The 25697-nt window shown below is 46.6% G+C and overlaps 1 protein-coding gene across 1 annotated transcript in view; it reads right to left on the minus strand.

Annotated features, from left to right (window-relative positions):
- Positions 1 to 2568: 2568 nt before the first annotated feature.
- The window catches only part of TMEM260 (transmembrane protein 260), a gene marked incomplete at its 5' end in the record, with an annotated part of 37019 nt that continues 13890 nt past the window's right edge, over positions 2569 to 25697 (minus strand). The window contains 14 exons of the mRNA XM_082485793.1: positions 2569 to 3084; positions 4208 to 4298; positions 4717 to 4770; positions 5346 to 5522; positions 6427 to 6575; positions 7600 to 7771; positions 8785 to 8957; positions 9137 to 9254; positions 9627 to 9710; positions 10756 to 10796; positions 13259 to 13321; positions 13475 to 13654; positions 16037 to 16150; positions 18518 to 18695. Of these exons, the coding sequence (XP_082341919.1) occupies positions 2815 to 3084; positions 4208 to 4298; positions 4717 to 4770; positions 5346 to 5522; positions 6427 to 6575; positions 7600 to 7771; positions 8785 to 8957; positions 9137 to 9254; positions 9627 to 9710; positions 10756 to 10796; positions 13259 to 13321; positions 13475 to 13654; positions 16037 to 16150; positions 18518 to 18695 (1864 nt within the window). The 3' untranslated portion in view covers positions 2569 to 2814. The remainder of the gene's footprint in view (positions 3085 to 4207; positions 4299 to 4716; positions 4771 to 5345; positions 5523 to 6426; positions 6576 to 7599; positions 7772 to 8784; positions 8958 to 9136; positions 9255 to 9626; positions 9711 to 10755; positions 10797 to 13258; positions 13322 to 13474; positions 13655 to 16036; positions 16151 to 18517; positions 18696 to 25697) is intronic.

Below are 25697 nucleotides of genomic sequence, written 5' to 3' on the forward strand. Positions count from 1 at the left end.
TTTTTTTTTTTTTTTTTTTTTTTTTTTAAGGTCTAGGCAGCGGGAGCCTGACTAATTATTAGGACCAGTTTTGCAAGAGAACAAATAGAGGTAAAACACAAATATGAAAGTAATTAGGAAAATGCAAAATCCTGTTTACTTGGCAACGGATTCGTGCAACTGAGACTAACGAAGAGCAAATCAGCTTTGCTTGTTTGATAAACTTAAGGGTGCCACCTAAGAGGAGCTGATAAAAATTAAACTTCTGCCAGCATCCCTCAGCCAGCCTTTGAGCAGCGAACGGGCTCAGACACCTACATGCAACTGCTGCATCTACAAGCACCAGCAAATCTCATTTGAACAGATTCAAGGGGAGGAATTTTGTCTCTTCCCTCTCTGTTAAATATTTTCCCCTTTGCGATCGGCCGTTGCTGATATCCCGGAGCTGAGCGCCCACCACGGACACCCGCGTCACACCATTCACACGGAGGCGGCGCGCGTGAATGGCACGGTTGCAACCAGTTCTGCTTCGCTCCCTAAAAAAAAGCATCACGTTTCCACAGCTCTTCACACCTGGGAAGGCTTTTGCCGGTGGGAAAGTTCTCCTTGTAGTTTGCATCGCTGCTTATTACAATATATGACGATACGTTACTTGATGTGGGCTGTAGGCTGGGATACCTTTGTCCAGCCCCTCTTTTCTCCGGAGTAGATAGTGGAATCCACAAAAGCTTCCAATTATTTCAAGACTATGCAGCTAAGGAGGGGCATCTAATCAAGATAAAGAAAACCCTCAGCTCAGTATATTTGCCTGAATGGATTTTCAATAATGCAGGTAACAAAAGCATTCAAAAATTGGATTCCTAATGCTTTTCTGCCGGGCTGAAGGACTGAATTTGAGAAGGGAGAAGAAAGCCAGCCCTGAGAAAGCTGCACGGAGGAATGTATGATATTCCCCCGCTCTGTACAAACACTTCTGCGGGGATTGAGAAAAAGGAAGAGATTTAAGTGAGGCACGGTCAACCTGAAATGTAGTCAATTACAACACAAAGAGTTAAACTGACACCACTGAACCGCTCCTCTTCCTTCTCTCCCCTCCGCTTTGTGGCTTTGCAACCCAGAAGCCGTAGTTTTATTTCTTTTTACTGCTCATTTCTCGTCTGCTGTATGTATCTCTGTTCATATGGCAATTGTTCATAGAGGTAACAGGGGGAAGCGCTACGGGAATCGTACTAGACGAATAAATCAGAATGGGAGGGAGAAAAATAAACGATGTTACTTTGCAACCGGAGTTAAGAGATTCCTAGATGGCAGCTTGATTTTTATATGACCAGCACTCAATGAAAGTCAGCGTGGGAACATTCAGCACTTGGAGAGAACAACAACAAAGTACTCTATACTTTTAAAGGGATCTATTAGGATTAGTAGCCACGCCAGCCTGTGCACCTCAAACCACACAGCAACACAGCATCCAACACGCAAAACCCCTCGGTCCTGCACACACCCTGCTCCGCTCCTCCAAGCCACCGGGAAGCTTCCAGAGGTGCCACGATCTTTATAGAAGGTACTTCTTTCTTCTCTGAAAATTTTACTAGTCCAAAGGACATCCTGGCCTGGCAGTGATTTCTCTTCTATAAAACCACAGGGCTGAGATCTCACAGAATCACAGAAAAAAAGTAAGAAAATTTCGACAAACACAACTCTCCACTAACAATACTGGAGTTTTGGGTCTGTTTCAAGTATTTGAAGGACACGTCAATTGACAACATTTTGCAAGACGTGCTATTTTATGTTGGGGTTTTTTTGAAAACACATAGCTGAGCTCTTGCTAACTGAGTTGCTTGGCCTTTGGGGTAGACTGAAAAGCAGGATGGATTCACCCTCTACTCTTTCGGTTAAAGTCCCTGAGATGTCTAAAATTGCCGTTCTGGCATCCCCTGTACCTGTGAAGATGTGGCAGAGTAGATGAGCGTTATGGGCTCGCACAGAAAGAGGCCGCAGCACAGGTGCCATGAGCCACGGGCTCAGCAGGGTCCCCACTCTCGTGTCCCCACGCAGGGTCTCACCACCACGGTCCCTTTGCCCCAGGTGGAGGCAGCGCAGGAGATGCCACACGGCTGCCTATGGGCACGGTCTTCTGAAAGGGAAAATAAACAAGTTGCTTGCTCGCTATGGGAAAACCAGTGCAATGCAGTCTACCCCGGCATAAATGAAATGAAAATAATTGTCCACTGAAAGCAAGGGAGGCAGAAAGAGCTGGATTGGTCTCTACCCACCATAGCATGCCAGGAGGACATCGTGTCTGCAGCACAGGCACAGCGAATAATCACGCTCCCGCAAAGGGCACCGTCCCTCGTGCTTGTCCTGATGGAAACCTCCCCAGCCATGCTGCCCTGTGACCAGAAAGCCCCACAGACACAGCACAGCTAAAGAAAAATGCCTGTAGAAAACCTCTTGGCTCAGTAACAGAAGAAACATTTAAAGGCTAAATACTTTCTTTTTTTTTTGCATCTATAAAGGATGCTGCATTCATAAAAAAATTAAAATCTTCACAGTACAACAGATTCACAGAAAAGAAAACTCTCCTTTTAGAAACCCAGTATTTTATTTAGTGATGAGCTTCCCCCCGCCCCAAAAAAACCCCAACACAAACAGTTCATTTGGCAACAGCAACCAAAGACCAAACAACAGCACGCTCCCGCGGAGGCAATCACACTTGATTTCCTCTCCGCTGCCATTTGTGTCGCCTTTTAAAACCATTCTCACATTGTCAAGGACTAATTCCAATTTTAAGTCCAGACTTCCAAATTTCAGCACTGGAGCAGGCGGGTGGAGGTGCTACCCAGCTCCCCGCCTCTGATCTTTCATTTTCCTCAGCCCCTGCAGCTCTTTCTTCAGGTGCTTCACAGCCTGCAGAATATCCTGCCGCTGGGGATCATCCTCTGCTTTCTCAGCGTACAGAAGGAAATGTTTCACAGTTTCAGAGAGCAACGCTTCGGGATCCACATCCACCCGCTGGAGACGCAGCATCCTCTCGCAGGCGATGGCGTAGTTTTTGTGCCAGTTCACCGGGTGATTTGGATGAGAGTTGACAATTTCTTTGTACGACTGTTAAAAGGACAAAAAAAAAAAAAGGGGGACACACACACACATGCACAAATTAATTGAACGGAGGGGACCAACAGCTCTTAACAGTGCTTCAAAACTGCCCGTAAAGGAACAGATGCTTATTTAGATGGCCAAGTCCAGAGTCGGAGCATTTCTGTATCTCACTCCGTGTTTGCCATGCGACGCGCAATAGCGTGAATCAGAAATCCAAGGGGGGCTGAAATGTTTCCCTTCCTAGAGCAGCTGTGTGTTTAGAAACGTTAGAGATGATCGTGATAACCCCACCGCACATTATGCGCTTCCCCGAGAGAGGTGTCGCACCAGGCCGGGGAGAAAAAAAAAAAAAAAAAAAAAAAGAGATTTAACTGCCGCGCCTCGAAAGGCATTTACTCAATATTTCAGGAGATCAGGACGCCTTCCACAGGACTTAAGCAGTCTGTTGACTTGAGTGGGAATATTCATAAGCTCAACAGCAGGCACGCGCCCGAGAACTTTGCAGAACAGCAAAAATCACAGCCAAACAGGCAAGAGCTGAAAGGAAACTATTTGTCGACTCTTTGCTGGGGTATGAAACACTCTTCCTCTCTGCTGACACACACTGATAGTTTTGTGCATCTGTTGGCATCTCGGGTAGTCCGGTATTTCCAGAAATACCTACACCCACTTATGGGTGTTATTCTTCGGTGTGAAATGCAGCAGAATTAATTTGCGGCGAGAAGACTGTGGGATTTTACACTTGCTGGCTCAGATGCACGACTGTGTAATGACAGAGGGGACAAGTGCATAGAGGGGACTTCAGGACAAGCAATCTCTTGGCATGGGTTTGGAGCCCAGCACAGACAACATAATTATAGCAAAAGCAGGGTGTCGACCGGTTAGCTTTTGGCATCCTCCGTCACCGACGGGGCAAGTAGGAATGGATAAAATCCCCGAACAAATCTCTTTGAATCTGCCATGCTCCTGGTTTGGATGAAGGAAGGAGAATGCAGATTACAGGACTGCTGACCTGTATGAGAACACCACATTTCTATGGAATTGAGACATTAAAAAAAAAAAAAAAGACAGAGAGAAAAAAAAGGATGGAGACTGCAGGGATCATTCATAACCAAAATATATGACTTACAGTGTATGCAAAGGTGTAAAGTTGTGCTTTCATTTCTGCAGTCACGCTGGCAGTTTCTGCAAGGTCAAATATAAAGAAAGCTGTTTTCATCCTAGAAAAACAAGAAAACCTTCCATATAATAACTGCTTAACATAACCAGCTCACATCGGATGGTTACCCACATCTTCCTCATATCCCTGTAGGGGACAGTACACCAGCATCTCCATTTAAGTCATCTGTGATACCAGTTTCCCTCAGTGATATATTTTCTCACCCTCTGTCCAAACTCTCTGCTCTTTTGAGATACTTTGAGCAAAACCTTTCAGTGAAGAAAACCGCCACTTTCCTGAAGGATTTGCCAGAGGCCATGCACACTTCACCTCATTCTGCCAACCTTTTCCTTCCAAAGCTTGGCACATTTAGATCCAATAAGGCCATGCACCATCAAGCTGCCTGCTTTGGTGTGTATTTCCACGCCAGTGAGTTGGCATCGCCCACCGGCTGTTGGAAGGGAGCAAAGGAGCATCACCTGGCTTGCCACATCTCCTCGTTGGCGACGGCTTCCCAGGAAGAGGGCTTGAAACTAAATGGGAATGAGAATAAAATCCAGCCATCAGATCCACATCACTGCGTTTCACCCACCACGTAATCAACCCTTCTATCCCAAGGAGATACAGACCTCCCAGGCAGAAGAAAACCTGTCCTGAAGCCTACGGCTCGGACCGCAGGGAATTCAGCTGATCCTCAGTCATTCATAAAACTTTATTCCTCTCTCTCCATAGAGGGAGCCTCTGGTACATCAGGTGTTTCCCAGCATCCTAGCTGTCCCCAAAGTGAGAGATGCTTTTTACCATCCATCACGGTTCAGTCTATGACATTTAAAGCTTTGGGTGTCCCAGGTCCTCAATGTTTTTTTTTTTTTTTTTGGCTCCTGATCAAGTTTTAAGATCGGAATTGGACCTGATATTGACTAGAAACGTCCTCTCTAATTTTAACAGTAATAGAAATACCACATGTGGATTTATGATATGTTCCAGAACACAAAACATTATGATTACAGCTCACGTTTAATTTCTCTAACGCTGCAACGGATGTGGTTACGCTGCTGGCAGAAGAATGATGAGCAGGAAGGAGCAGAATCGTGCCTCTGCCTCGTACCTGCCGTAGTCTTCAGTCCAGTTATAGAGATTTCTTGTACGATGAATCCACTCTCCTGGGTCAAAGACAACGTCGGAAGGAACCAACTTTTCACACGTACCCCACGGCCACAGCGAATAGCTCCTTCTCCAGGTTGAGTCCCCTTCATGGAGACCTATGCAGACAAACACTTCCTTACTGCCAAAAAAAAAACAAACCCAGAGAGAGCAATCGTGAAGCCATGCCAGAGACCGTGGGCCACCTCGTGTCCTAGAGCAAACCACGCACCCCACGCCAGGGGACAGGTCTTAAGCAGCATGACATTTTCTGCGGCACGGATACCCGTCCAGAGCATTTCGCATCGGAAAGGGCATGTCTCTGCGTCAGGCTGCAAAACAGCTCTGCCGCTGCGAGCGAATACCCCATCCGGCACTGCACGTCTTGCACAGCCAGCACAGGAGACACATCCTCTCCCCTACGTGGGACCTCACAAACGTGCCAAAAGCCATAGGAGAAGTCCGTTTCTTCCCGACGGCACCTGGTAATGCTCTTCTGCCTACCCACGCTGGCAAGGCTCACCCCGGCTGGTCTAAATGCAGATGCTATTCTTATTCATGTGAGTATCTAATCCTTTCTCCACTCTTACTAAGCTATTTTTATATGATGATTATTCCTGGAATACATTCATTCTATGCTAATCGGTTGGCCACAATGTTCACAAAGGAGAAGCAGCAGCAATTTGCTCTCCAACCATAGTCACTTTGAGGACACGGGAATGTTCCTTTTTTTTTTTTTTTTGTGATGAACTGTATCGACAATGACAAAAAAAAATAATCAGTAAAGACTCTCTGCCGATCACCTTCTTATTTTGCCTTCCTAAAACCCAAACCAACCTCAAAACAACAAGCAACATTATATCCGGATGGAGTTACTTCTGCATAGATATTTGCTTTAATTGCAAAAATAATCTCACCACCGGGGAGGAAGTCAGTGGAGAAAATTGGTCTTTTGGATGCAGTACCAAGCTGTTCCATAAACAATTTCAAGAAAAAAAAGGGTCGAAGATTCTAGGAAAGCTGTTACATATGAAAGAAACGCTTACTGTTTATTTACTTTGAGGAAACGATGGAGATTAAAAGCAAGTGTCCCATCGGGTAACACTCCTTCCACAGGATTCCACCGGTTCCCAGGAAAATAAACGCCAGGTAAATGCTTTGCCAGCTTGGGTAAATACCATTCATAAGTCATCATCTATCACCGAAAATATAAGCAAAATTAAAACAAGAAACACAGTTTTCATCCATTTTACAGCCAGAAGCTGCAGAAAATGGTTTCTGCAGGAGGTATGACTCTATTTGCTCAGTAAGGTCCCCTCCCATTTCAGCAGCTGCCTGGGACCACACCACCAGACCAGGTCACCACAGGCTTCTGATCAGAGGCACGTGGTCCTCACCCCTGAGTGGGCAAAACTCTAAGGAAACCCAAAATAACTAGCACTGGTAAGAGACGCAAGAGGGCTTTGGTTTGGTTAAATACGAGGCGTTGAGGTTTGGGTTTCCCAACAAGTCACAAACTCTTGTGGCAAAGCCAAGTGCAGGGACTCATGTGGCAGTGGAAGTGTCGGTGTCCCCTTCTGTAAGGGGGACTTTTCTTCTCCCATTTCTCAGGATAAAAGGAAAGAGTGCAAACAGCACCCAGGGACACACAGCACCTCTGCTTAAATGTGAAAAAAACAGAGGCAGAAATCTGCAAAACCACCTTTGGGGGACCAAGATAGCAGAGGGGATGCAGGGGATGAGCCTCAGCGTGGTAAAGCCCTTGGGAGAAACCCCAAAGCCACATCGCCCACGGGGCAAACTGCTGACCTGCTGCCCTCCAGGCTGCTCCCAGAAGCCTTCTGCTGCCCCAACATCTGTATTTCAGGGCAAGTGCACAAAACAGCAGGGACAAAGCATCCTCAGCAAGGCAAACATCAGCCCTGTGCCACATCTGGATTATCTGCCGTGATGAAGAACTTGGGCTTCCCCTTCCCTCTACCCGCTGTTGCCTCCCTGTTGGATTTTGGGGCTTGAACGGGGCTTGCACACCACGCTGCGTCCCAGAACCACCCACAACCCTTTAAAAAAAAAATATCAATTTTATTTCTGCATCATGAATTTTATTTGAACAAAGAGACCCCCTCAAGAAAAGAGACAAAAACCAGAAACAACTAAACTTTTGCTTCCTGTTTTTAAATCCGCCTGTTGCCTCCTGTGATACTACTTCCGCAACCTACCTCCTGGTCCACTAAGGTGATATCTGGCCTCATCCCTTCGCAATAATGAACGTAACGAAGAGCGTTCCCAGGTAAGTCTCCTCTTAGCAAGATCACTGCACCCGCCGGCATAGAGGACAGCAGATTCCTTGCAAACTTATCAACAACATAGTTGTTGCTCTGATCACAAGCGCTTAAGAGAACAGATAAAAAACAGTATCTAAAACCACAGGTATTTGTACGGCTCTGCACACCTTCAGAACAATTTTGTGCAATAGGCATTGACACGCGAAGACAGAATCTTCAGATTCTGGTCAGATCTTGCTGAAAACCATTATTTCCATTTACAGAGAAACCCAAATACAGAAATGAGGCATTTACGCTACAGTCTCCCAGAAACCAGCACCAGACACATAAGTCACTACAGTTTTGCCAAAATACACACTTATTGCATGCCTTCACCTTAACTCTTGATTTTTGCTTGGGCTAAACCTAAACACTCACTAGTGGGAGCTGGAAGTGCCAGTACAACGATGGTTCTGTAAAGCATTTGAAATCCTTCCCAACCTTTCAATGCTTTTCATTAAGCACTAAAAAGCCAAGTTTTTGCAGCATCAGGCAGAAGCAGATTTACATTACCTGAGATTAGATCCTTTTTGTTACACAGTTGTGTGTGTACCTGCTCCAGGTATGGATTCAAGAAAGGGATGCTCCATGACATGGCTCAGGCCATGAGCTGTGACTGGCCCACCTACGGACCAGCCTTTGGGAAAAGATGTGTGCGAAGAAAGGATTCCCGAGTATGAAGTTCTGCGTGTTCTACACTTCACCAGTTGGTAAACCTCTACCTGAGCATCCCTACTGCTACACTGACTCCTACCCAAGCCACTGCAGTCTTTGGTGCAGTTATGGGATAAGGAAGCCCTGCACTATAGCTGTAACTCTTCAAAAAAAGGAAAAAAACATAAGAAAAAACCCAGGGCATGAAGTTTCCTGAAGCAAAGCAAGGGAAGGAGGCGACTGTTCAGGTGAAATGAATTGAGGTGGGATGTGAAAGGTGCCTTTCCCACTTCCAAGACAAGGACAGAAATCCCATGAGCAAGGGGGAAAGGGGGGGGGGGGGGGGTTTACAGCAGCACCCCGACTGCACGGCACCCCACAGCCCCACGAGGCCACAGCAGGACACGTGCCTGGGAGATGCGGTACCTGTAATTTGCCCAAACTTGAGAAGTGACAAGAGCGAGAGCGGAAAGCCACTCCATCCACAGCAGTGCCCGGCTGCCTTCCAGTACGGCATTCCCCACCGAGACGAGCGCGGCCAGCCCCAGTCCCGCCAGCACAGCCACCACGGCACTGCTCTGCAGCCAGAATCGCTCCACCTAGGGAACAAAATCCCACAGACCCTATTTCTGTGTCCCCAGCCGTCAGGAAACAGACCAAGTAGCTGTATTTTTGCACCCTACGCAGCTTTGAGATAACCACCTGCTCTCCATAAGGTGGTTTTAAGGTTTCTTCCAAAAATTAACACGCCAGAGCAATTTTTTGGAGTGCAACTTACCACGCCCAGGAACAGAGGTTTTGTAATATCCAAATTTGCCCTCCAAGCGAAGAAAAGGGAATAAAGACAGAGCATTCCAGCGAAGAGCCAGATCACGGGTGATTTCTGCTGCTTTGTTCTGTTGAAAAAAAAAAAAAAAAAAGTAGAACTCTAATGGCATGATGAAAAAGGAGACAAAAGTTATATATGCTTGAAAACCCCCCTCTCTGCATACCTAAATGCCTTTAATACAATGAGCTGATGAGCTTTTCTTTACCTTTGGAATTTATGAAGATTCTGTTTACAAAAGCACAAACCCATTAGGCTTTCAAGATTTTTAAGCTTGCCATCTACACAGCCACGGGGTTACCAGGACATATTTTGCTCTTAACTAATAGATGACCACAGTCAATTGCTGAAATTTTTGCACCAGCAAGCAGAAGGCAAAGAAAGCTGCCCATGGAGTCAGTGAGAAAGTGCACGTCAGAGCAAATATGCTCCTCCGACTTACGGCAGCGCGGTGCTCACACAGGTCACGAGCGCCAGGGCGAGGACGGGAAGGGAGAGCTCCGACTTCATCTGCGCCAGCTGAAAACTGCGGAGAAATTAGTGCACGGATGCATCATCCCCAAATCACCGCTCGCACTCAATTAAAGTGTCAAGAGAATCATAGAATCATGAAATGGTTTAGGTTGGAAAGGACCTTGAAGATCATCCAGTTCCAACCCCCCTGCCATAGGCAGGGACACCTCCCACTAGACCAGGTTGCCCAAGGCCACATCCAGCCTGGCCTTGAACACCTCCAGGGATGGGGCCTCAACAACCTCTCTGGGCAACCTGTGCCAGTGCCTCACCACCCTCACAGTGGAAAAACTTCTTCCTAAGGTTCAATCTGAACCTGCCCTCTTCCAGTTTAAAGCCATTCCCCCTCGTCCTATCGCTACATGCCCGAGTAAAAAGTCCTTCCCCACCCAGCTCTCCTGTAGGCCCCCTGTAGGTACTGGAAGGCAGCAATAAGATCTCCCCGGAGCCTTCTCTCCTCCAGGCTGAACAGCCACAACTCTCTCAGCCTCTCCTCATAGGATAGGTGCTCCAGCCCTTGGATCATCCTCGTGGCTCTCCTCTGGACACGCTCCAGCAGGTCCACATCCTTCTTATGTTGGGGACTCCAGAGCTGGATGCAGTACTCCAGGTGGGGTCTCACGGGAGTGGAGTAGAGGGACAGAATCCCCTCCTTTGACCTGCTGGCCACACTTCTTTTGATGTAGCCCAGGATACGGTTGGCCTTCTGGGCTGTTCCTGAGAAGCCAGCCCCTCTGGGCTGGCCTGCTTCCTGAGAAGCAGGGAATAAGCACAACATAAGGTATTCCCGTTCTGCTGTGATGAAGTCTACCAGAAACGGGAACAAGCTCGGTTTACACATCAGGATTTTGAATGAAGAATCACTGGGGAGGGGGATCCAGCATTTTTCCTTCAATGGGGAAGAGAGAGAGACGTGCACGCTGTCCCTGCACCAGAGACACATGGCCCCAGCTCCGGACCAAGCCAAGGAAAGGCAGGACAGGAGCTGCTTTGGCGAAAATGACAGCAGCAGCAACAGGTTTCTCTCCACTAAACGGCGCAGTCAAGATTTTACTTACACCAGCATCTCTCTCATAGTGGATCCTGTCTCGGACTTGGCCTAGAATAAAAAGAAAGAAAAGCCATGAGAAACCCACACACTGACTGCCGTATCACTGCAGCAAGGAAAAGTCATTTCGTTTTCTGTCTGCAGAGCCCTGAGCGCACAGGGCTCCTCAAAACCCCTTCAGGTGGTACCCCAAGGTGGCCACAGGGAAGAGGAATTGCTTAAATGACAAAAAGACAGCAAACTCTGCTCAAACCTTCATTGCCACACTTCCTCCCACGTTCTTGTTTTACGTTATGCTGTAACTGTGCAGGGTTTGCCACCCGGATAAGCATTTTTACAAGGTGCTGCCAACCCCTTACCCTGTGACTCAAGCACATCATATGGTTTAGCTATGATCTCCACTATATCACAGAATCATAGAATCATTTAGGTTGGAAAAGACCTTTAAGATCACCGAGTCCAACCATCAACCTAGCACTGCCAAGTCCACCACTAAATCGTGTCCCTCAGCACCACATCTACCCGTCTTTTAAATACCTCCAGGGATGGTGATTCCACCACCTCCTTGGGCAGCCTGTTCCAATGCTTGATAATCCTTTCTGTGAAGAATTTTTTCATCATCTCCAATCTAAACCTCCCCCAGCGCAACTTGAGGTGATTTCCTCTTGTCCTATATATCTGCACGGTGCAATTATTTTCTGGGACATCTCCCCACATGGGCCTCAATTCCTGCTCCCTGTCCCCTCTGCCCTGACAGAGGCAGAGCTGTATGAGATTTATATGAGAATTTTTATTGCAGAGACTTGCAATCCATGGCACAAGTCCGGGAAAGAAGACACGCTCGGTGGAGGTGAGGAATTACCTTCATAGGTGCTTATCGGAAAAGTGGTGGCTACCAGATAAAAGATAAGGTAAACGGATCCAGGAGGTCTGGAAGCAATATTTAATCTCGGTAAAAATGGAATAGTTAATTGCATTCAAGATTTAATTATGAGATAATAGTGTTAAGAGGATGGAGAGCTAGCCCACAGCTCCTGAAGCACCACTGCTACCTCTCTGTTTCTTGCAAAGCCCCACCTTTCTGCCAGCTGATGGCTTCTGGCCCCAGACACATCTCTTCGCAGGAGATGACATTTCTGATCCTTGGCTTACAGGAGGAACCCTCTCCCGAGTCTTTTCTTCGTTTTGTTTTGACCCTGTCTGCCCTTAAAACGGAGCCGTGGGACACAAGGGCTGTCTTTCCATCCAGGCGGGGCTTTGGCATTAGCCCAACCAGTGTCAGGACCAAACGCTTGGATTTTGCTGCATTTATTGCTCCTGCTTTAGACAAGTTCATCGTAAATGTGATTTGCGGTGTAGGATTACACGCAGTCCATCCCTAAGCCTCCTGAACATCAACTTGAATTCATCACATTCGATGAAGAAAGGAGTTAAGGGATTTGCATGCCTTGGGACTGCTCTGCCCAACGGAGCCTCATTCCCAGGAGACGGCTGGGAATAGCACGGCAGGGGAAATCTCTGGAGCAAGAGGACGAGGAGGAATGGCTTCAAACTGGAAGAAGGTAGATTTAGATTAGATATTAGGAAGAAATTTTTCCCTGTGAGGGTGGTGAGCCCCTGGCACAGATTGCCCCGAGAAGCTGTGGCTGCCCCATCCCTGGAGGTGTTCAAGGCCAGGTTGGACGGGGCTTGGAGCAACCTGGGCTGGGGGGAGGTGTCCCTGCCCAGGGCAGGGGGGTTGGAATTCAATGATCTTCAAGGTCCCTTCCAACCTAAACCATTCCACGATTCTATGATCTCAGAAGTCCTTCAGAGGGTGGATCTTTAGGAGTTTTGGAAAGATTAAATGGCAACAGCCAGAATTACCATCTTTTGCCTCACATCCTACAGCCACCCAGCTCTCCGAGAAGGCCGTAATGGAATGACAACAGGGCTCGCTGCATCACGTTGGCTGGATGCAAGGGCTTAATATCTGAGAACGTGGGGCTTCAGGATCCCATGGAGCGAGCCAAGCTGTAGACCATGCCTTTTTCTCTGTTGTCCCCCAGTGGTGCGACTTCCCAGCCCTCCACACTGAAATCTCTGAAGCAGGAAGGACAGAAGGGCTGCTGGGCGCTCGCTTTCCTTGGGTGGCAAAACACCTAAATCAGGGCTGGAGGAGGCAGATCAAACCCTACGGTCTGCAAGCAACCATGCAACACGTCCCTCCCTCTGCAAGAGCACAGACCCAGTCAATAACTCAAATCAGAGGTTTCTCTCAAACATACCATTCATTTAAATTCAATATTACTAAGAAGTAAATTAAGAGGAATCTTTTTTAAAGGTACAGCAATGAAAACTGCTTGCGACCTCTTTAAATAGCTGAGTTTAAAGTAAAAAAATAAGAGAATTATTTGTCTTAAAACAAGAAAAACACAAAATTGATGTCACCACCTCCCTCTAACACAGTTTGCTCTTGGGGCTCTTACAAACACAAGACACCCGTACAGCTCCCAGTTAATAACACAGCTCACCCCATAAAGGCAAAGAGAATTATTTCCTTGCTTTCCCAGCCACGTGATCCATCCCCAGAAAACCTGACAGATCAGAAGGGCAAAATCAGAAAGCAATGTTTTAAAAAGAAAACACTTTCAATTTCTCCCCCTGCAAGCTATTAATCGTCACAAATAGAAAGGTTCTGCTATTGCATGAGTTAAAAGAAAGTCATTTAGAAAATGACCCTTACGTACCAGATTGAATGTCCCATATTCTTCCCTGAGAAAGTGGGTCAAAAATCCTTGAAAAGTCGTCTGGTCTCCCCATGTCCAACGGGCTCGATTGAGGTAGGACGAAGCCGGCAGATAGAGATAAGGCAGCAAACCAGCCAAGAAGCATAAACCCAACTTCAGCAAATGGCCTAGGGACAATTCCTGCACCAAAATATGTCATATTGCATAACAATGTTTATTTTAGTTTAATCACGCTGGAACTTCAAGAACAGATAAAGAAAAAACATCAAATATATTTACACAGAGCTGATCTCTCAATTTATAGTAAGTCCCTACAAAATGCTATGTTAAACCTTACGATTTTGTGGATTACTAGGAAACTGCATCAAACTGATCTCCTTTGCATGGCAGGGTGAAATTTAAGTGAAGCAAATAATATTAGCTAGGACTCATGAGTATCATACTCATTGCATCTTTCACATTTAAATCATGGCATGACATGCATAGATGGCTGAAGCACTGCAAGGCTGAGATAACCCACTTTGCAGCGATTAAGAGTTGGCTGGTATTCCATCTGGCAAAAAAAACAAAACAAAACAAAACAAAAAACCAAACCCAAACGCTGCTCTAGTACAACTACACACATCACCACCATCATCAGGAGTCAGTTTTGCCATTTACTTTATCGTGATTACGCTGGCTAAATTGGATAGGCCAACTTTTGGGGTGGGATTTTCAAGACTGCCTAAGGGGTCAGGAAGACAAGACTTTCAAAGGGACTTCTGTGCCTAACTCCTTTAAGTGCTTTGGAAAATCCCACCCTAGAATATTGCACGCTTGCTTTATTGTGAGCCACTGCCCTGTCAATCAAAGCACCTCTTCAGCAGTTGGGGTTACGGGGAAGAGGCACCATTCAGGGCCATGATCCACAGAGCAGAAAAAGGAGATTGATAATGGTGGTGGCCACAGTTCCTTCAGAAGCAAGCTGGCTGTTTTTTACTCAAAAAGGCACTGTTTTCCATCAGCTATTCTTCTTAGGCGGTTTTCTGCAGCAGGCACCACTGGGCTGTCTAAAGGATTTCCCAGGAATATTATATTGGCACAGGATTGTCCTTGACAGAAATCACAGAGGTCTCTCTGGATCTCCGCCGTTAAAAAACCCAAAGCTCTGTTTAAAGAACACAAATACATGGCAGAAATGAGTTTTCATTGTGTTAAAGGAAATATATAGACAGACAGGGGGTTGCTTGGAGGTTTTGGATCGCGCTTGTCTAAGTTGCATCTTCTCTCCTGCAGCTCGCATGCTTCACTCTGAGCTTAGTTATACTCCGTGCCATTACCCAGAATCACATCTGATTTATCAGGTTGAGGGTGGAAAAATACAGGCAGGACTGGCCCAGCAGAAACCTGCCCAACTGTCACCTTCATGGGGACAAAAGAGAGAGAGGGGGAGTAGACGGAGGCTTCTCTGGGCCACCTGCGAAGTGATCAGAGCATCTGCATCACTGAGACGTGCAGCCATTTTCAGGGCAAAGTAGAGTTCCTCCAATACGTCTGCATCCAGCCTTATGCACTGACTCACAGAAGACCACCCACAGAAGACAAGAGCGCTGCAGGCCCCCTGAACGTCACCCGGGAGCCTCATCCAGAGGGGTGCGCATCACCTTCATAAGCCAAGCATGCAAAAAGGTGTTTTCACCTTCTTACACAATGAGCAAGTTTATTAAAGAGGTGTACAAGGAGAGATACCTTGAGAATGAGATCTCTGGTAGATGAAAGGGACATACTTGACTGGATCAGGGACTCGCTGTTTCACCAAAGGTCAGCCTTCCTTTGGTCTTTTCTAGCTGGCAGGAGCCAGGTAGAGCTCATCTCTTCTAGCTTCACCTGAGAGCTCATCTCTTCTAGGACTCTTCAAGTCCTGGCTGCATCAGAGCTGGAGGCCACCAAGCCTGGCACATCCCAAGGAGATGCTGAAGATGACTCCCCCCTAGAGAGAAGCTTCTGCACCCTTCTTGCCATACTACTTCGGCTGCACCTTCAACTATCAACAGCAGTCGGAAGATGCTCTGCAATGGGTGGCCACAGCTTTCGTTTGCTACCACCAGGGAATCAACACAGAGGAACGCATCTCCAGATGAGCTGATGGCGTGAGAAAGCCAGTGTCATCAGGCAGGAGGAGCAGTGCGCACGGACTGCGCATGCCTGTGTCTTCTCACCAACAGATATTTATCCGCTGTCCTGGTTGGTAGGTCGTTGAACGTGCTCTTATTTCCTACAGGCTGAGGAGTTTTTAGCTCCAAATGTTGGCCTGGTGGTTGCTCACAGGGTATCTGCAAGCAGCTGGGGCAGAGCGCTCCTGTGCCAGAGGACACGGGCAGGTCACAGATTGCTGGTGTGAGCAAAGCCCCTATATCGATATCGGTGGCTACGGTGTCACTTCAGTGGGTCATGACCAACTTGATTAGACAGAGCATTGACTGTCCCTGTTTGTACATCAACACAGAAGTGGCACAAGCGCTTGGAAAGAAGAATTACTCACTGCCTTACACAAATAGAGGTATGGGCCAGCAAAATACGCACCGTCTTTCTGAAAAGCCGGGAGAGAACCCAAGGCACAACACAAGCGATATAAAGCACTATGGTGTGCTGATTGCACAAACTGAGCCCGCAGCAAAAGGCACCAAGTTTAGAAACCTGAAAGGGAAAAAAAAAAAAAACAAAACAAAACCAACACCACATTGACAATTACTCTTTGCAGTTTGCAAAAACATCCAGAGACCAGAACAGTTTCAGTGCAGCCCTTACTGGAGAAAGGCAAATACATGGGTGAGCACTGGTCGATTGTAACGCAGACAACACCAGGTTATTACAGGGAGATTTCATTTGTTCAACAGAAAGCATTCTTTAAGAAGCGTCCAGCTGAACGGCTACATCTCCATGCCCACAGAGATCCTGTGCAGCGCCATCAGGTCAGAACGATGCGATGGGGTCCAATTCCCGAACCCCTGCTGCACAGGGGAGGCTGCCCAGCAGTTAACTCCGAATGACGCAAATTTTTCAGAGGCCATACCCTAAAATAATGCCATTATATACAGAGACCTCATTTTATATAACAGGAATGATTTTGTCCTCTTCTTCAGGCACAGAGGGCTAAAGTCTGGGCTACACAAACTTCCTAAGCAAAGGGAATTAAATGGGATATCCCTCAATAGTCTAAAAGCTCGTTTTCAAGCATCTTTGAAAGAGTTTTCTGATAAAATGGGAAATGTATCCCAACTGTGCAGCACGGTGCAGGGTATTTCTGGTACTCATTGAGGACTATTCACAGGTTTGTTACTGGTACCATGGTCATCCCTGGCTGATGCTAAGGAAAGCCTCTCTCCGCCCCATGCTGCCATATATATGCTCTGTTCTGTCCCAACACCATCAGATCAGTGCTGAGTCCTCTTCATATAGTGGGGGAGGACAAGGCTACAAGAGCAAATCCGTATAGAAACCTTGGGTCAGTGCCACGTACACCACTGGCCACTGCTCCTCCTCTGAATTTGCCTCCTCTTCCACCATCACTGGCCGCTTGGTCTGTGCTACAACCTGAAGCCAAGCCCCAGGGCAGCTCCTCGGTGGGCAAAAAGCCACACGAGTCCCAACAGACGTTGTTGGACAGGAGCTGACAACCCATCCTCACCTCCCCAGCCATCCCCAAGGAGGACAGCACTTCCATCTATCATCAGAGCATCGCCCCTGCTTATTTCAGTCACTGGTGAGGATGCCATAGGAGATGCCTTGGCGCAACAATGGGACGACCTGGTAATTTTTAATTGACTGCCCAGCATTCACCGTTGGACACTGCCTTGCCATGGAAACACCTGCCATAACTTCTGAAAAACATTTGTGGGCTTCAGAGCTGCCCTGCAGGACTCAGAACAATCTCAGTAATTTTCCAAGTATATTGATGAACTCCAAGCACACCCCTGAAGATGTTTGCGTGACCATCTGATTTATGAAAAACGCTGTGAGCGTGCTGTTGGCAGCCTGGCTTCTTCAAGATGTGGGATGCCAGACACCCAAAAGACACTGGAACAAGCTCCTTAACTGCATCCGAAAATCTCATCTGAAAATCCCGCTGGAAATTGGGCAGGTGAAATGTGGGAACAGGGCTGGAAAATGCCCAACTCCATCTTTGTGGAATACAGGTTGTAGAGATCTTGGGACAGAAAGGAAAAAAAAAAAGAAATCCAATGGTGAAACAAGGTCTCTATAACCACTGATAAAACATGTTATTTGAGAACCCGCAAAGCTGAGTAAACTACCACTGCGGACTCCTGAAATTCTAGCCTAGCCCGACAAAAATCCTTTTATTCACACAATTTACGGGAGTCACAGCAGGCAAGTCTGTGAGAGAAGAGATCAGATGTTCAGGGAAATAGAAGTAGCAAGAACAAGACTGCTGAGTAAAAATATCATTTGGCTGCCTAGTCTGTTTCTAAAATAGAGAATATAACGTGAAATTTAAAGTCTCTGTATTTAACAATGCCATTATTTTAGGGGCACATTTAATTTCAAAAGAACTGACTGAAAATTTGGTCATTTCTGGTTTTCAGTAGAAACCTGAGTTTGTGACTAGGTGAAGTTTTCTGTAAAATCTCTCTCTTTACCCCAAGGGAAAATATCAGTTCTGAAAACAAAAACTTGAACACCCGCAGCCGAGTTTGAGTCTTTGATGCAGGAAACCAAACTTTGCACTAAAACATTTCGATGAAAATGATTTTGCTTTTCCTGTTCCCACCCTGCGTGTATTAAACAAACCAACCCCAAACCCATCCAACAGGTCCCACTTCAACCCTTAAGCAAAGCGGGCGGGATTTTCAACGTTTGGCACTTTTGAACATCCAGGTAGGTCAGGGATGGACACCGCCCAGCGCAGGTGCTGAACCAAGTCCCCAAATTTGGCCTTCTTTATTTAAACAACACTGAGCACTAAACGAATAGGAAATTAAGCAGGCGCGTGATACCTAATTGAAAATAAATGAAGAACTATTCACTTTGCTTGAGATGTTTTACCTTTGATCTCTCTTTTGCAGTGGATGCTTCCTCAAAACGCACAGTGAGAGCCATCAGCAGCCCCACAAACAGATTGTTTAAGCTAAAAACCTCCGCCGAGATGGACCACTGCCATGTTAGACGAGAAAATGAAAACACCCCCGCAGCAAGGATTCCTCCAGCATATGAGCCAGAAAGCCTGCAAACACAGATAACATGAAATCTTCTTTTCCAACAAAAAAAGCCTACTTTATTGTCCTCTTTTTTTTTTTATTTTTTTTTTTTTAAACATACTGTAGCAGCAGCAATGATGACTGCCCCCCAGCACCCTGCCAAAACATTATATGGTTAATATCTTCCTAATAATTTCAATTAGGAAGAGCAGGCGTTAGCCAGCCTGTCTATTTGCAAGCCACCCAACACCAAAGAGGCGGCTTCTTCTCGCAAGCGCCATGAAAACTTCCAGTATTGAATTTGGTTCAGAAAACCCCGAGAAGCGATGGCCCAGTGGGTCATGGTACGCCGAGCCAGGGAGTCACGGCTCTAACGGGATACTCTCCACTGGAAGAGACGCCAGCAAGGGTGCAGCCTTAAATTCATCAAGGCGCTGAATAAAGAGCGGATTAGAGCCATTCATGATGGACAGCATTAGCAGAGCTTTCCTGGAGGGGTGTTTAGTGTTTCGGGGGTGGGTGAGGATCGCGGTGCCCGTGGTTCCGGCAGGGAGAGGTGCCCGCCAGGGTCAGGAGTGGGGAAAATGGGCGTCAGGTCCAGGAAGCAGGAGGGAGTAGAGGAAGCAGGTGAAGCACCCACCATTGGGATGGCTGCAAGCCCAAAAGCCGGGCACCTCTGCCACTCCTAGATGGGATTATGGCACACGCTCCCCATGGAGCCGCTTACCCAACTCGGCTGGATGCCCCGTCGGCACGGGGAGCCCAGGAGGTGGGATTTAGCCCAGGAAACCTATTACGCCCATTCTGCAATAGTGGCTCTTCCCACCCACTCGCATCAAGTGCGGCTCCGGCTCTGCCTCTTTGGAAGGTCACCCCTTTGGGAAGTCACCCTGAAAAGATGCTGCGTAGGGCACCACAACCAGCTCTATTAAGCCCTATCCAAAGGCCTTATCCTTTGACCAAAGCTGCGGCTATGGTCAAAGCTCCTCTCCAGAAATTCACCATCTCGCTGTAAGCCTAAGCCATACTCTACCACAAATTGAGTATTTTACTAGTCCCACCCCAGGTACGCACACTCCCACTTAGTCCTAATATTTCCAGCAGCTTTAAACCAAAAATTATAAGCTAGCCGATTTTTTCATCAACCTACATGTGTAATTTGCTCCTAAATACTGGCCATAACCTCTACCACAGCCAAAGTCCCCAGGTGGCTTGTTCTGCCCATCAGGGATTGGAGAGTGGATGTCCATGTAGGACTTGCTTATGGGGTTCCTCACGTAACTCCAAGATAAATGGAGACCATGGAAACAAAACCTACATCCCCTACGAAGAGAGATGAGGGAGCTGCTGGCAGAGCACTCTCTAGCAAGGGCTGTTCTCCTTGGTTATGCTTTCTTTCCACCTTCCTGAAGCCACCTCAGTACAGCCAACCTATTTCTGTAGATGTCAAAGGGCTTGTACAGCCAGGATGGGAATTTTTAATCCATTAAAAATGGGAAGCAGGTTTCATGGGGAAGAGAGGACTGGGATGAGGGCTCAGGAGGACCAGGTCTCTATTCCTCCTCCTGCCACCGACATCGGACAAAAGTAGGACTAATGACTTTTATCTCCTGCAGTTGCAGGGATAGCTGGAAGGTGAGAAGTAAGGCAGTTCAGTTAACACTGGGAAAAAGAAACCAACTCTCGGGTGTCCGAGGCCAGAGCGAGACAAGATCAGAGCTTCAGCATCAAGATTGTAGGAAGGGGTCTTGAAAAATCAACGGAAGGGGGAAAAAAAAGTATGAAAATTCCCAACTGACAGCAGGTGGGGCTGTTTCAGAGCGAATCTGTGTCTGCAAAGTACCCTATAAGCTTTTGAAGAAAGGTGACATGGAACTTCTTCTGTAGGAAATCAAGCAAACTACTTGTATCTACTGCTGTGTTCACTACCGCATACCACCATGGTGGACCCTTCCAACGTCTAAACTTCACTGTGGTTCAACGCAGGTCTGGGTATATGGCATGAAATTCTCCAAGGCAAAACCCGTCACTCACTGCATTAATATAACATTTCAAAATCACACAATTGCATATAGAAAAGGCATCTATAAGCATGAACACTGCTCTGACGGATTTGCTACCAAGCCAGCCCAGCAGCCTTGAGTCCATCTCCTCCAAGGGAGAGGTGGGACACACACGACCTGTCTGACAAGGTTCTCAGCCTCAAGGGTTCTGGTTGTGCTCTCCTCCTCTCCGCTACTAGAAAGATGTGGCACCCAAATAGAAAAAGAAAAGATGCAATGGAGTTTGCAGGAATCGAGTCAGGAGTGGTTTCTGCTCCTAAAGAAAAATACCAGGAAAGGTAAAGAAAAATACCAGGAAAGCAGGGCCACGTGTATTTAAAGACCGAGAGAACCCCCAACACACAAACCCCACTACACAACATCCCTAAGTTTTGACAAAACCTTTTAAATTTTTAGTTATAAAGAAACAACTTTGTAAATCCCTTTGAAATTCTTGCAGGGAAATAAGGTAAAAAAAGGTAAAACAACCTCCCCAAAAACCTTTGGATGAAAAGCAGCATTTTTGGCAAATGTCCCAATCATTTACCAATTCTCCTTGTTTTTCCCTGAAAAGACTTGAGCGTATCATTAGAGTTCAAATGAGATGAAAGAAATCCCGTCCTCTTGATAAAAAGTCTCAAACCCGCGATTCGAGTTTTATGAAACAAGGCTTAAGCAAAAGCTACTCAACCCAAAGCTTAAAGACTTATCCCAGCTATGTGGGGTAGGGGACACCTCTGCTCACCGAGCAGGGCAGGGTCAGGATCCAGCACGAAGCACAGCCCATAGATCTGTTTGTCAACAGAGACGGCGTTGCCTTTAGTTTCCTGTGGAACTGGGAAAGCCAGGCACCAGCATGTTGCATGCACGGAGCACTAAGCTCCTACAAGCATGCTAGATGCTAAAAAGACAAATGGAAACACGTTGTTTTCTTGAAGAACATCAAGACAGTAGCTTTGGGAAATGCAAGCTGGAGACCGAGAGTTATTTGCAGGTTCTGTTGCCAGCAATGGAAAGGATGGATTTACAAGTTTGCTGATTCAGAAGGAAACGCTCTTGAAGCAGATGCGATCAGAGCAGGTATCTCCAAATGAAGATGAAGACCACTTGGCAGAAAAAAAACACATCCAGCAAGTCCACCCAATGCAACAGTTCACAGTGCAAAGTCACACCAGCAGGACAAGCAGAAATGAATCCCATGCAACCATTATCAGCGTGATGCCGGGGCCTAATTAAATCAACCCTGACTTGCAGCTGGGCTAACATGGTTACACTGCTCATTTTGATCCACATGAGGATCTCCACCATCTGGCAGCTTCTTGGACTTCTCCAGCACAGAGTGTCACTGTGCTGCGTCTCTCTTGCCTTAGTGCCAAGATGGCCCTCAAACCCACACACTGTCCAAGGAGGTGACAAAGCAACTCAGGCATGGACAACACAGGTCAGCCACCTACAACACTCTGGACCAAAGAACAACTTCAAGGTGGGAAAAACATGGGTGGGTGTTTAGTCAGGCAAGGCAGAAAGAAATGGAAGAACAAAAAAGGCACAAAGATGAGAGTAAAATAGAGACAGGAAGACTTGAAAGAGCAAAGGGATTGGGCAGAGCTCTGGACCCAAGGTGAAGAAGCTTGAAGCCAAGAAAGAGGAAGAAAAGATTCGAAAAGGAGGACAGTGCAACCTACAACTGAAGATGCTGTTGGTGACATGCTGCATACGGAAGAACAACATTAGGAAGCCAGAAGATAACGGCTGCTTTAATTACAGGCATAGACAGCATTTTTGTGGTTCAGACAGAGTGTGTTGTGGAAGAAGGTTAACACAAGAGGCAAAGGAGACTTCCCAGAACTGCAGCAAAAGCTCAACAACGCAATTACCGGTGTTGAGATGGAGAGGGAACAAGGCCATGAAGCCATTTGTCACGTGGAAGGTAAGTAGGGGTCTTCTCATGGTACATAGACACGTGCCTCACCAAAGTCAAACACCAGGTCTGACACAGACATTGCAAATAATTCCTGCAGTGAAGCCTTGCTGGAAGAGAAGCAAGTACACAGCCTCTGCCACCCAGCCAGGAGACCCACACTGTTCCACCTACATTGGCTGGAGGCTTGCAGGTGCACCGTGGTCAGGAGAAGGCAACAGTTGTGGGTTTTTTTCTGAAAACAACTTTTAGCTGCTTAACACTGTCTCACCTTTTGATGGCCTATCAGGGCTCCAGAGCAGAGAGTGGCAGAGATTTATCCTCACTTGACTTCTACACATTTTTCAAATGCGGTTGAGGTGCTACAAAAAACACAGCAAAGACCCATGACAGCTGGATCCTCGACTGGCCTCACGTAAAGGCAACATCAAGGAGGGCTTTATCCCCTTGCTTCTGGGGACCAGGGAGGGTACCTTCCTGCTCCCCCAAAGCCAGCAGGTTTCTTCCAGTCTTTGGAACCGGTATGAGAAAGAACAGATGACTGGAACAAGAGGATCAATGGGTTGCCAACAATGAAGCCATGGCAATGGTAATGACCATCCAGTGTTCATCTGTCAACACAGTGTAGGCATAAAGCTACCTTGCGGTGACTCCCTCAAGAAGATGGGCTTTACAAAGAGGAAAAGGTGGGCAAAACCCCACCATAAGGCTCTGTCCAGTGAGGGGGGGAACCCTGGGCTTTGGCTAGGTAGGGACCATCTCTTGGAGAAGGCGGCTGGATCAGCTAGAAGAAAGCATTCGGAATGGTAATACCCCACTGTTGGAACAGTCTCAGCACACAGAAATCAGTCCATGGAAGAAAAGATCTGCAGCCAACGCAACAGTGGGAAAGTCTTCATGACTTCTCCCAGAGGTATTACAGCCACCACCGCCAGGCCCACTTCGAGAAGGAGCGAAGTACCGAGCTTGAATAAAAGCTGCCTCCTAGGCTTGCTTATCTTACATGGAGGAAAAGCCAAGGGAACAGCTTGTATTTTTGATTTTGCAAAATAACTAGTTTGGGGTAAGACTTGCTCGAAGCGCATGGAACACTTTTTCATAAAAAAAACAAGAGGGAAGAAGGTCCCTTCCTACGGGTTCAATAACTGCGACTTTCTGATCATTCCCATCATCTGAAAACTCACTCAGAAGGGACAGAAACCATCAGCAAAGGAGAGGTCATGCAGTCCTTTGTGGGAAATATTTTCCCATGGCATCCCTAAACATAAAAGGAAAAGACTAAAAATCCAATAATTATTATTTTGTTTTCCTTCTCAGGCACCCAAATGAAAGAACGGGCGGCTGGGCCTCAGCTCCAGGCACGTGGGCAGTAGAAACTTCCTTTAATCAGGAATATTTTAGCCACAGGGTTTTTATTAAGAGTTCGCAGGAACAATCGGGAAGACTGAAATTAGGTATTTTAATGCGGTTTTGCAATTATACTCTTTAGCTTCTCATTTGGCGGCAATCGCTAAAACAAGTCAGTATGCGATTTAAAATTTAGCCTCTCCTCTAAGTTCGGTAAAACTTTTTGTTAGCCAAGAGCACAGGTTACAGCTCTATGCACATAACAAAGGACTCGATCAACGTTTTTACTTTTTACTTAGGAAATAATGGCAGACATTTTATATTTAATAAGCTGCAAAAATGTATTAACTGATTGGTATAAAGCTATATATGGATTGGAATTGGAACTTAATTAAAATGTTTTTGTTACATGCAATCTTCAGTGCACTGGATTCATAAAAAAGTAAGATAATTGGAACGTTTCATATTTGAAGCTGATGTATTAAACTGGAAACACCTATCTGTACCTAGTGAAATAAGCTGATTATTTCTGCCTTCTGTTCCCTCCGAAACTTTATAGGTAGCAGATCGCAGCCTCGTATCTTTTATATTTTAGTCAGTAGAGTAAGAAATAACTCGCCTGCTTTTAAAATCTCCACTAATAAACTAATTAATGGATTTTTTTTTTTTTTTTTTAATTTCAGTCTCCCCCTGCAGCTGCAGATGACGACGCTGATGCCAGTGGTTCCCTGCACAGGCTCCAGGTACCGCCAGCAACTTCTGCCTCTGCGCTGCTGTAACTTCGCTTTGCAGTAGCGGAAATATACCCTTTCAATGTATTTTTATTTCATGGCATAACAGAACAGTGCATTAAAGATTTAACATTTCAAATTTCACTTAAGAGGTTTCACTTGTTTTGAGATGTAATAATTTTTTTGATGTAGGTTATGAAGACCAGAACTTAGAAGCCTCAACAACCAAGCTTTCCACAGATAAAATTTAAGCGTGCAGGCGCACTGCTGCTGAAATAGAAGAACTATTTAAAAATAAAATGCAAATAAACCCCCAAACGCGAGTTTAGGACCAAAGTAATAATAATTATCCCCCCAAAAGCCCAATCCCTCTGGGTTTGCCTGCCTCTTAAGTCACAAACACTCCATGGACAAAAGGCGGTTTCTCTTGCTCTTGGCGCTGAAGAGCCAGCGCAGGTCTTACAGGGAACAGCAAACCAGATTTTATTCTTCCTCAAGGACCCGGAGCTGAATAGCCTCTTAAGCCCTGCCCGCAGCCTCCGCTCCCGGCGCTGGAGGAGGAGGAGGAGGAGGAGGAGGAGGAGGAGGTAGGAGAACGCGGCTCAGCTCGCCGATCCCAGCTGAGTCTTCACGGCCACGAGGAGAGAACAGAAACCAAGCAAATGGGCGGGACCACCATAAAAAAAAAAAAAAAACAACAAACAACCACCCCAAAAACCAAAGCGGGCACTTTGGTTAGAACTGAGTGCTGTCCTTCGCCTCAAATGGGACTTCAGCATCACGTGACTTCAGCATTCCTGCAGACCTGTGATGTCTTGGGGTGGGGGTGACCTGGCAGCATCCTCGCCACCCTCCATCTGCATTCAGTGCCACTTCTGCTCCATACGCTGTCACATCCAGCTAGGGACTGCCACCGCTTATCTACGCTTTTGGGAATTCTTTTATCGAAACACCACAAGTTGAAGAGGGGATGCTTCAGCCTGGATA

The sequence above is a fragment of the Vanellus vanellus genome (assembly GCF_965231255.1).
Source record: "Vanellus vanellus genome assembly, chromosome: 6".
Taxonomy (NCBI): domain Eukaryota; kingdom Metazoa; phylum Chordata; class Aves; order Charadriiformes; family Charadriidae; genus Vanellus; species Vanellus vanellus.